The sequence below is a fragment of the Amblyomma americanum genome, chromosome 7 (genome assembly GCF_052857255.1).
Source record: "Amblyomma americanum isolate KBUSLIRL-KWMA chromosome 7, ASM5285725v1, whole genome shotgun sequence".
Lineage (NCBI taxonomy): Eukaryota > Metazoa > Arthropoda > Arachnida > Ixodida > Ixodidae > Amblyomma > Amblyomma americanum.
In genome coordinates this window covers 38,054,492-38,065,924 of record NC_135503.1, presented here as the reverse complement: position 1 = coordinate 38,065,924, position 11,433 = coordinate 38,054,492, and the positions used below count along the sequence as shown (strand labels likewise).

Sequence of the window (11,433 nt, the reverse complement as noted above, 5' to 3'; positions counted from 1 at the left end):
GGAGGAGGTAAGTCTGGCGGTCCAAACGGTATTTGCGTGAGCTCTGCAAAGGTGTGCGCCTGCTCCCTCGAAAGCCCATACTGAGGCTGTCCTGAGCTCTGCAAATCTAACCTTGGGCCACATTATTGGCAGCCTCGTTTCCAAGGTTCCCAGTGTGTGTTGGCACCCAGCGGAGCTCTACCCTGCATGGTAAATTTTGGGTGCCAAGCAGGGATGTGAATCCTACCTCTGGCAAAGTTGGACAAAGCCATTTTGGAATCACTAAAGACACATTTATAGCATTCGAATGTGCTAGGGCGATGGCGGCCTCCTCTGCCTAGGTGTAGCAAGAAGGGGGTGCAAAGTAAGGTGAAGCCTAAACTGCAGTGTCCTTCTGGCAAAGGGGCTGTTTACAATTCTGATCTTTCTTTGGATGAGCAGGAGTTTAGGAGGATGTGTTGCAAAGCTGTAGGGAACACAATGCCAAGTCACAGTATAGCTGCGCATGTCAGCACAAGTACTGGTATGACTGACAAATACTCAAGCCATTAGGCAGGTGTATATATAACTTTCGTGCCCTAGAAAATGTTTATTGTCTGAATTCGGGAAACAAACATGGTTAAGAAAAATGTCAACAAGCTTGTTCCTATTGTCATGCTTTTATATCGTCAGGTTCTTCAAGTTCCTCCAGGTCCAAATCCTCCAGTTCTTGAAACAACGATTCATCCACTTTGACGTCTTCCTCTCCTAAAAGAATATAGGTGACAAAAGTATGCTTAAATATAGGAGGCAATCAATCTTTCAGTCTTGTCTGATATATTCTGCACTGTTCTTATGAAACTTTGCTGCTGGATGTGAGCATAGCAATATTTCTAATCAATGCGATTCTGGTGCCCACATTCCCATTAGTACTGCAGCCTTCAATGAAATCGGAATACCACCAATATCAAGGTGATACAACAGCAACGTTCATGCCTTTTACAAATTTTAAAATTTTCGTGCGTTAAAAATGCTACATGTGTACGACCTACCAAAAAAAAAAATCTAAACGGCTAGCAAAATGACTTGCAGCTCTCTGTACTCGTGCAACATTGTCCAGGTCTATAGAGCTGCATATCAAGTGTTGAAAACTATCAAAACTTCCTTTGCATGCGTTACCATAAGTTTGCATAAGTTACCAGAGAGTTGCTAGAACCACCTACCATCTTGCATGAACTGGAGATCCGAGTCGACAAGGTTCTGGTCCTTTTCGAAGAGTTCTCGACCGGTCAGCTTTCCTGATGCAATAAATGTCTTCTCCTTGTTCCTAATTTCCTCCATCTCTGCGTCAAATCTGCTCTTCCATGCAAGGAAGGACTCCACAGTGACCCTGGTACCTTCAAATTTAACCTGCAGCATGCCGTAGAATGAAAGTTTAATCGCTTGCAGGGCTGCCATAAAAACGAATTAAAGGCAGTAAATGCTACAAATGAGAAGATTGATTACTTCTGTTTAGGCAATTAAGAAAGCCTCAAACTCACCTAAAATAAATGATAAAGCTCGTAAGCAGCCTAAGATTCCCTACTTGAGGAAATGGTGGCATTTGGAGGCTTCACCAGGACACACAAGGGCTTTTTCGCTTGTGACCCACCTAGTAGAGCTAGCTCAAGGAAAGGGGGATTTCCCGCTCTCCACTTGACCACCTGCAACCTGTCACCATCTCAGTCTTCCCTCTCCCACTTGTATTTCCCTCTCCTCTGAAAGTAGAGAAGTGATTTCCCTGTCCCCATTTGCCACCCACAAACCGTGGCAGGTGTCAGCTGGAAGCTTCATCAGGGCACATAAGGGCCTTTTCGCTACTGGGCCACCTAGTGCTAGTGCACTCTACCTAGCAACCATGACAGGTGGCACAGCTGGCAGGTAGAGTCTTCATTCCCAGACAGGACGACTTTTTCACTCGCGATGCATCTAGAGCTTTCACACTAAAATATTGTACACCTGGAAATGCTAACAGCCAGATAAAGCAAAGCAAAACATTTCTATCGCACAAAGAAAAAGGCTAGATCGTATGTGAAAGTAGAAAAAAAAATCCATTTCCTTTTGACAGCTTATAAGGAGCTGTTGAAAGGAAATAATGCACAATTCAGAGCTACAGGTCTGTCACAGCTCATGTTTTACACTCTTCTGCCATAGTTACGGTAGCCTCACTTCAGCCATTTACATAACCCTACTAGCATGACAGATGCCTTAAGAGTGACCTGCCTGCAGTGGTTGTAAATGAAAGGAAGGTGTTTCACGGCTTAAAATTTAAAATGGCACTGAAATGGAATCAGAACCACAAGCACAGCGGGTAGCTGTGCAAGACCTGAATATGCATGCTATAGTCAGATACAACTCAAGAACGAAGTAGTGAGTGCACCTCAAGACAGGCCCTGCAGCCAATGGTGTCACACGGTTGCCATGACACCGCGGTTAATCCCCTAGCACCTGCTGGAGTGACATCACAGGGAGCCGATAGGTGCAAGGAGATTAACCGGGTTATCCACGAAGTCATGACAATCGGTAAATGTGCTCTTGAGTTGCATCCAACAATGGAATCCACAACAGGAAAGGCAAGGTTTGTATTACCCTCTCTGCCTCCTCATCCTTTTCCTTTTGTATCCTCTTGGCTTCAGCCTTGTTGAATTTGACAGTTTCTGTGTGCTGGTTCAGCCACTCAGTTGCAGCAGAGACTAATGTGAAGATCATGACCATACCTAGGTTTTCTTGAACCTGCAGAAAAAGAGAATGATTGTTAGGCACAGGTTACCTGAAGTGCTCCACACATCGAAAGGCTAACACAAATCCTGCTTGTACTGTACTCAGGAGATGGCCATCACATGAACTACATGTGATAGGGAAGCTATCAACCATGTATTTTTCGTTTGAAGCACACACAAAAATTCTTTTTTTTTTTTTAATGCACTGGCATTACTACTTCCATGTTCGCAAAATCTGTCCGGTAGTGTCAGGTTGAGGCTGTGGAGAGAAGGGCGGGGGAGAGCAGAGAGGAGGAGGTGCAGCAGCCAATCAGCATGCGGAGACAGTGGGAGGACACACATGCTATATAACACATCAGGAGCGGCGCCTGCTCCTTCAGTTCTTCACAATTTGAAGCAGCCAGACATATACTGAGCATTCTCCTCCTGTGTCCGAAGCCGTTGGACTTAGTCTAGTGAATGATGCCAGTTCAAACAGGCCCCGACAGGAAGGGGACCAGTGATGAATTCTGCCCCTTCGGTCAGCGATGCAGAAGCCTGCCAGCATGGTAGGCTGAGCTTTAGCAGCTTTGAAATGAGTGGCAGTGCCTTGCTGAGGATACTGCCATTCAGCGCAACAGGGATGCCGCAGCGGAGGCAAAGCCTCAGATGCAACACACGCTCAGTGAAGACGACATGCAGCATCATTTAGCAGCTGAAGCAGAGTACAGGAGATGCAAACATCAGGCGAACACTAATGTTAACGCATGAACCACTGCATGAATCGCATTGATGGTCTGCGATTTTTTCTCTCGGGATGTTCCTTTAAAGGTTTGCAAAAGCTGTTCATGATTTTGTTTAGACAACGTCACATGACTATGCCTTGTGCTTTCCAAACTTATTTTCGCCTAACTGCAAACTCTGGCACAAATTGTATATTGCAAAGCTTGCTTCTCTGTCCACAAAGACAAGTCGTACAACCATTTAGTAAGTCGCCATAATCAACATATAAAACGCTAGGTCAACTCAAACTTGCCTCCTCATTGCAACGATGACATTGTGCTTGTTAAAAAGAAGTTTACAATTACGAGCGCTTAAATGTAGCAGGGCTATGTTTAAACACTCGTAACTGTAAACTCTCTCGCCACCGCAAAATGTATCCCTGCTACAGTTAAACACTGGTAACTGGAAACTTCTTTTTAACAAGCACGGTATCATCGTTGCAATCTGGAGGTAAGCTAGAGTTGACCTAGCGTTTTAGAGGTGGATTGTGGAGACTTCGCGGTGGCTTAGTGGTTAAGGCGCTCGGCTACTGAGCCAGAGTACCCGGGTTCGAACCGACCGCGGCGGCCGCATTTCGATGGGGGTAAAACGCAAAAAGGTGCCCGTGTGCTTTGCGATGTCAGTGCAAGGTAACGATCCCCAGCTGGTCAAAATTACTCCAGAGTCCTCCACTACAGTACCTCTCTCTCCTATTTCATTCCCACTTTCCCTTCTCTCACTGCACGGTTGAGGTGTCCACCAACAAGTGAGACAGTTACCACTCCATTTTCTGACAACCAATGTAATCGTGTTTTTTTTTTATATATATCCCAAAATAAGCTCACACGAATTGCTATCCAGTTCTTTATGTAACACAAGCAGCTGATACAAGTCAGCCCACTAACTATGCAACCCTGCTCTCCACATGAAGTAAACGAAAACATATCCACGCACTGTAACAGTGAGTCACAAATCTTTATAGATAAGGGCTACTAGACAAACAAATGCACAATACTTCAACAGAATACAGGGCTTGTTTTCCTCTCCGCACATTAGATGATTCATTTCAGCATTCTGCTAACAAAAGGTGTCACCTTTTTTTGGACCAGATGCAAGTTTCTTACTTGCTGTACCCAGTGTATTAACATAACTGCATTTCATGTAACCTGGCTGACTGCGATAGCAGCAGTGACTGTCTGCGGGCCTACCAAAAACAAGCGCTAGGCAAGCCGATCGCTGAACCCACAGATCACGTTTCCCTCGGGCTTGTGAACTCCTTTTCTGACACCTCTATTAATTCAACTTTGAAGGTAGAAAGCCGTAGTAAACAAAAGCAGGAGTCCTTGTATTCTACTGCCAGGTTCACGGTTTCAGGCGCACAATTATAAAACGCAGGACGACTCAGTGAAGAACAAAACTTTACATGACATGTTACCTGTTCTTTAAGAATTGCCATAAAGGCTTCGATGTCTTCTTCTGTCATGTTCTCGTATTCGGCTGCCTCAATCATGGGCCCTTCCTCCGGGTACCGAGGCACGTAAGTAAACTTCAACTTCACCGACACTAGAACAATAATAGTGAAAAACAAGATGAGAACATTCGTGACAGGTTCCCGTACGTGATGCGTGCGTCTCTTACTTTGCTCATCTTCCGGATCTTCACTAGCGTCGGCTTTGATGTCAATTGTGAAGGCATGGTAAGGGTCTGTTTCTAAGACTGCGGAGAACAGTAAAACAGCGCGACAGATTGAGTAAATCAAACCGAGCACATCAGTCGACTGCATCATATGCCTGTCACGCACAAACGAGGCACCACGGAAGAAAAATGGCAAGCAAAACAGATGAATCTCAGAATGCTTACTTTCAAGTTCACTGGGATAGATGGATTCCAACGCTTCTATTTCATTTTTCTGCTCCTCTTGAAAGTCTGTCATCTTCCTACGCGCTGCTACTACAGCCGTTAACGTTACTTCTCAAACACGACACATGGAAGCCGCCATATTGACGAGACTGGAACGCTGGCAGCGCCATCGCACGGTGTTCACTCTGATGCGCTTAAGATAAATTTGAGAAAGTTTAAAGGCATTGTTTACTACTTTAATGTTTTTTAAAGTGAAAGTTGTTTGTTTTGTATTATTTTATAATTCAGGTTCTAGCGACGACACCACGTAACAGCGACAGCGGAAGCAGAACCTGGGCGGAACGCTGGGAACGCTTGGTGCTTTTAGCTTTTAGATTGTGCAGATTTTGGGAAGCAAGCGTGATCTAGTATGGGGGTGTGTTGTGTTTTTGTTTGGGGCGTTGCAGTTTTATGAACTCCAACGCGTTCACGTGAATTCCCTCCACGGGCTGTGTGTTTTCAGAGATACGCTTCATTGACTGCACTTCAAAATCTTCTTCACCGGCACCTTCGTGGTGAGCACATGTTCGTTTCCTCAAGTGGTGGACTAAACTGATATTACATCCGACTGTACCATGTCCCGGCAAGCTGTGCGAAGCACGGACCCAAAGAAAGTGGTACGACCGGCTCTTCTGCGCATTTTTCGTGCCTTTATATGTTGTTGTGCCTGCTAGCACTGGAGGAAGTGACGCTCTGAGCCCTGAGCGTCGCCTTTGATTAATCCGAAACTTGTTCTCTCGTTTCCCATCTTCAGAGCTCCGAGCTCTTCACACTCACCTATGGCTCTCTGGTGGCTCAAATGATGAAAGACTATGAGAGCGACGAGGAAGTTAACAAGCAGCTGGATCGTATGTGAGTAATAGCGGCAAGTGCATGTCAAGCTACGATATAAAGCAGCAGTGTTCACTGTTTGCTTCCAGTTTTCAGCCATTGTGTTTTCAGAGAAAACGAGCATGGTATATCTTGTGTTTGTTTCTGGTGGCTGAATTAATCAGCTAAGTATTAGTTTTGTTTCGGTTGTACTCATTCTGCATGGCGGTTACAATTACTGATGTGTAATTTTAAAAATGGAATCATATATTAGTGGTTTATGTACTGTTTCAGGGGCTACAACATAGGACTTAGGCTGATTGAAGATTTCCTGGCACGGACAAACGTGGGCAGATGTTTTGACTTTCGAGACACTGCTGACAAGGTTCAGGTGCGTGTCTGGTTGGGGCTCTGTCGTTAGTCTCAGCATTTGCTGTGTTCACAGTGACGATGAAAATCGGACACGTATTGTCATCTGTAGGGCACACAGGCAACACAGTAAATAAAAGCTAGGAGTTTTCCCCAATATCCAAATATCGATTTCAGACGCTTTCATCACGTGGAACATATCACCACCAACTTGAGGCTCTTGATCACTGCCTCTTAGGCAAGCAAAAGCAGCAGCATGGGCACAACAGTGCATCATTTTCACTGGCAAGGGTTTTGTTTTTATGACTGTAATGCTTGCAAGGCCGGGATATGAAAATTTACTTGGGCATTTTAAAATGCTACCAGTTACTTGGCACTTTACAAAACAGACTTAAGTGACATCACAAGATACACTACAACCTAAACAGACCTAAGTGACATCACAGAATTCACTACAACCTGGTCTTAGTCCCTTTTCTTTAATGCATTCACTGTTACTCTTATAAGTGAAAGTATGGATTTTGCAAAAATTTTAATACGTATAGTGGCTTAGAAAAAAACGAAGCATTTTTATAATGCTCCTCTGAAACTGGAGATGTGTGTTTAGACTCTGACAAGTGTGCTGTCAGTTCCTGAGTCTTGGTGATGCTCTGTGCAGATGGCTTTCAAGATGTACCTGGGTATTAATCCATCCATCACAAACTGGAGCCCAGCGGGCGATGAGTTCTCGCTTATACTGGAAAGCAACCCACTCACTGAGTTTGTCGAGTTGCCGGAGAGCCATGCTAACCTGAAGTACAGCAACATCATTCCTGGGGTGATCCGAGGAGCACTTGAAATGGTGAGCTGCAGGTTGAAATGATGTTAAGCAATTCTTCATTACAATCAGTACAGCATTTTTCTTTTGGGTCGCCACGGTGGCTCAGGGGTTATGGTGCTCGGCTTCTGACCTGTAAGACGCTGGTTTGATCTAGGCCACGGCGGTTGCATTTCAGTGGAGGCGAAATGCTAGAGGCCATTGTGCTGTGTGATGTCAGTGCACATTAAAAAAACCTCAGGTGGCCGAAATTATCCAGAGCCCTCCACTATGGCATCCCTCACAACCCGAGTCTCTTTTGGATGTTAAATCCCCCCAAAAAACAGAAACAGCATTTTTCTTTTTGCATGACCACAGTGTGAGTAAAGTAAAAAAATAACATTGAAGGTGTGTGCAGGTGACATGACATGAGTTGGTGCCAGCTGTTGAGGGGCAGATGTGGGTCATGTATACGTAAGGCAATGGTCCATTCATGAGGGCTTCAATGGATCATGTTACCAATTAAATGGGCCATATGACATCGGTTGTGTAATGTGTCGCAAAAGGAAGCATTTATACCACTTTCACCATGCCACCTCAAACTACCTTAACCTATGTGGGGCATGAGATGTGTGCACTCACATGGCAGCGTATTTGTGGAAGAGTATTAAAAGAAGGTGCTCGGAAAGCAAGTTCTTAAAGGTAGCAGACTGGATTCCAAGGAAGGGGAAGCAGAGCAGGTAGCGGCAGAAAGTTAGTTGGGTGGACGGGATTAAGAAGTTTGTGGGGATAGGGTGGCCGCAATTGGAACAGGACAAGGTTAATTCGAGAGATACAGGAGTAGCCTTTGTCCTGCAGTGGGCATAGTCATGCTGGTGGTGATGATACAGTATTTGTGGTTGATGATAATTGGGAGTTTTACTCATTGATGACTTTGAAAGATTTTTAGTGCACAAGCACTTACGCCTGCTCTCAGCGATTTCACCAATAATTGTCTGATGCCTGCTTCACCTTGAAGCAACTTAAGTGGCAAGTTGGCCACCTAGGTCACGTGACCTTGTCAGCCATCACAACCTGCCCTCTGGGTTGTGGGAAAACTGCCCACCATGGCAGGTTGCAGTTCAGTTAATAACTGGTCACGAGAGGTCATTCGGGAAAAACAACCTGGGCCTCACAAGCCCACTAGTGGCAGCACGTGCCATCACAGGCACCACTGCACCACTGTGCCAGGAATATGAGGACTCTCAGTGGTCTATGAATGCAAAGTAGAGAATGACCAATTCCGAGTATATGGCCATAAATGCTATCACGGCATACCCTTATGGCAGAGCTTAAGTGTCCCCTGCAGTTTTAGTGCACTAGCACTAAGGCCCCCACTTGTGGATTTCGCCGATCTTTGTCTGAAGCCTGCTTGACCTTGAAAACCGAGCCTTGAATTGAAACCGAAGTGAAAAACCAAAGTTTTAGCGCATCTAATTCACAGCGTCGTGTCCCGCCTGTCCTTTCTTTGTCTCGTGCTGCGCTGTTCCTGCCACAAGATCTAACCACATTAGGAGCTTGCTTTTAAAAATTTTTGTGCACATGTCTGTAATGCAGTCTCAATCTAGACTCATGTCATTCAGTTTACCTGCCTTTTGTTTTTTTTTACGGGTCAGCTGTTCTGTGCACAAACTTGTATCATGCAATGAAATCATGCTCTTGCGAAGCTTTCTGTGCAGAGAATGAGTTCAGCACTCTGAATGAGTGGTAGAGGAAGGATCATTGTAAAACTGCGTGATGAAAGCGTTTGCCAAAAGTGGTTTTACGAGGACCTTGTGGCAGAGGCCAAGGCCGAAAATCTTCATTAAATTGCTAAATTTTTCCTATCTGCAGCGCAATCTTGCTCGCCTTTTACAAGATTTATTGCTCAAGTTTATAAACGTTGACAATAAAGGAACATAGCTTGAGCGTTCATTTGTTGGCCTGAATAACCAAGGAGGAGCAACAGTGCATTTCTGTGCTTAAAAAGCAGTTTTCAAAAATGCATTTTCTTTCCCATAGAGCCCACCATTCGTTCTTCTCCTGTGAAATGAAGCAGCAGAAAAATATTTTCTTGCTATTTAAAAGAACTTATTCGTTAGTGTGAGTGGGATCAACCAGCACCTCACGTACCCTGGTGTCAGCTGTGAAAAACTACTTATAGGGCTTTTGACACTGACCTCCATTCTTATGAGCAGGTACTCCCTTAGAAGTCTGTTTCTTTTCCTTTTTTTTCTTCAAAGTTCGAGGTGGTGTATAATAAGGGAACTAGACAGCTGCAACCCTGCTTATCGTCCGTACGTGAAAAAGTATGAGTTAAAAAAAACCACCCTGTGATCTCCGCCTTATCATCACTGCCAAGATATTTTCATGGTTCAGGGAAGAAGCTTCTGCAAGTCTTTGGCATGCCCCGCCAATGAGGGTGACAGTGATAGCTTGTGTGGCCCTCATTCCTGTATGTTGTGTTCCATGGGAGACCGTGAAGAAAGTAGCATACCTTCAGCTTACTAAGCCATCCTTGTGCACTGGCCGTACACATTGATGCCAACTTTTGTTTCTCTGAAACGTGTACTCATCTCATGGCTCTGGCATGTCACAGGCATGAGAAGCTTGGCATGTCTGTGGAAATTATACATGTGCACTGAATCACTATTACTGCCACTAGGCATTGAAATGGCCCCTCTCAGCTTTTTGCCTTACTTAGTAGCCCGGAAGTCAAGCAAAGCTTCTAGCAGTGTCCTGATCAGTTGCAGGCCACTGGACGATATGAATGCATTGTGATATGAGTGCACGAGTTGTCTAGTGTATATGGTGCAAGAATAAAGGAACAAGAAGGAAGGAAAAGTGAGGGTGACTTGGCATTCCTCGCTCTTTGCGACTGTTCAGGTGCAGACAGAGGTGGTAGCCTGTTTCGTCCACGACCAGCTGAAAGGCGACTCTACTTCCGAACTCCGAGTGAAGTTCGTCAGGCGCCTCGAAGACGCCATTCCTGCAGGGGAGGACTGAAGAGACTGGGGTAGTGCCATAGCTGCGTTGTTTTTATGATGGCACACCATCACCTTAACAATAAAGATGTCATGCATTCCTTGAAAAACTGAACTCTCCTTGTTACACATGCTCTGGCTGTCTAGGAACTTGCTTTGCATATTGTAAGACACTTGACACTTTCGCACTATGTGTTATAGTCCATTCTGATGAGCCACTTGCAAATTATTACTTCGTATCCTGGTCAACTGGCTTTTGGAAAGGGCCAGCTGTTATGACTGTATTCTGCAGGATATATTATTATGCGGTATGAAAGATGGACAAGTACGAGGCATGGCTTGTCCAATACTGACATCACATGTTGCGGTTTCTTTGTGGTCCCTTTTACTGTCTGTTGTGCCGTATAAAAAATTGAGGGGTGTTCAATTGGATTGATGTGGAAGAAATGCGAGAGCATTCTTCCCTACCTTCGCTTCGTATGTCTTATCCTTCTGCAACCTGTAGCATGAGCTGTACCACTACGACCTCTAGACCTGCTTGTAACTTCAGTAAGCCACTGTCATTACTAGGACTGAATTGCTATCACCTGTCACCAAGCAAGCACCTCTGAACAGTTGGCAAGGGGGCGTCGCCACCCCAGCTTCTCTCCCGAGGGGGCAGTGCCACTCCAGCTTCCAGCTGCTTACACTAGCACCAGATTGTGACAAAAGCTTAAATTCTAAAACATTATTAATGTAAATCACAGTAGGGCTGAGGGAGTTGGCTTCGTAGCCATTCATAAAGCATTTCGTTTGAGTAGCCTAAACCAATCACGTCCGAACAGATGCATTTGTCTGCCCCCAGTTCATGACCATGATTAGTAGAAGTGAAACAGACTATGCGCAAACTTGCAATGCAACCAATCAGTCCTCGTTTGTACATCATTATTAAACCTATTTCATTTTATATGCATTAACTAATACACCTTTGAACAGTGCAAAGTATGAAAAAAAGATAAATATAAAATTTAATCTTTAAATAACGAATAAATAACAAAACAATGTCCTGCCCCACCCACTCAAAGAAAAAGTTTAGGAGTCCATGCACTGATGTGTCCTT

At 44.8% G+C, this 11,433-nt stretch overlaps 2 protein-coding genes across 2 annotated transcripts; one reads left to right on the top strand and one right to left on the bottom strand.

Annotated features, from left to right (window-relative positions):
• Window positions 1-538: 538 nt before the first annotated feature.
• Window positions 539-5,483, bottom strand: LOC144098918 (RWD domain-containing protein 1). Its single transcript, XM_077631874.1, has 6 exons — window positions 5,319-5,483; window positions 5,097-5,174; window positions 4,894-5,021; window positions 2,587-2,730; window positions 1,182-1,368; window positions 539-726 (listed from the first exon to the last, which is right to left on the bottom strand). The coding sequence occupies exons 1-6, from the start codon at window positions 5,389-5,391 to the stop codon at window positions 632-634; spliced, it is 705 nt and encodes a 234-aa protein (XP_077488000.1). The 5' UTR covers window positions 5,392-5,483; the 3' UTR covers window positions 539-631.
• Window positions 5,484-5,689: 206 nt separating this feature from the next.
• On the top strand, window positions 5,690-10,444 carry Bet3 (blocked early in transport 3). Its single transcript, XM_077631875.1, has 5 exons — window positions 5,690-5,974; window positions 6,112-6,209; window positions 6,462-6,558; window positions 7,195-7,377; window positions 10,237-10,444. The coding sequence occupies exons 1-5, from the start codon at window positions 5,933-5,935 to the stop codon at window positions 10,354-10,356; spliced, it is 540 nt and encodes a 179-aa protein (XP_077488001.1). The 5' UTR covers window positions 5,690-5,932; the 3' UTR covers window positions 10,357-10,444.
• The last annotated feature ends 989 nt before the right edge of the window (window positions 10,445-11,433 follow it).

What these genes read in the sequence shown, in the direction of transcription:
- LOC144098918 (XM_077631874.1), bottom strand. Translation starts at nt 5,391, where the DNA reads ATGACAGACTTTCAAGAGGAGCAGAAAAATGAAATAGAAGCGTTGGAA. An exon ending in CTATCCCAGTGAACTTGAAA is followed by an intron (nt 5,175 to 5,318) that starts GTAAGCATTCTG and finishes TGTTCTCCGCAG; the next exon opens with TCTTAGAAACAGACCCTTAC. An exon ending in TCTCCAGTTCATGCAAGATG is followed by an intron (nt 727 to 1,181) that starts GTAGGTGGTTCT and finishes ATATTCTTTTAG; the next exon opens with GAGAGGAAGACGTCAAAGTG.
- Bet3 (XM_077631875.1), top strand. Translation starts at nt 5,933, where the DNA reads ATGTCCCGGCAAGCTGTGCGAAGCACGGACCCAAAGAAAGTG. An exon ending in GCACGGACCCAAAGAAAGTG is followed by an intron (nt 5,975 to 6,111) that starts GTACGACCGGCT and finishes TCCCATCTTCAG; the next exon opens with AGCTCCGAGCTCTTCACACT. An exon ending in ACACTGCTGACAAGGTTCAG is followed by an intron (nt 6,559 to 7,194) that starts GTGCGTGTCTGG and finishes TGCTCTGTGCAG; the next exon opens with ATGGCTTTCAAGATGTACCT.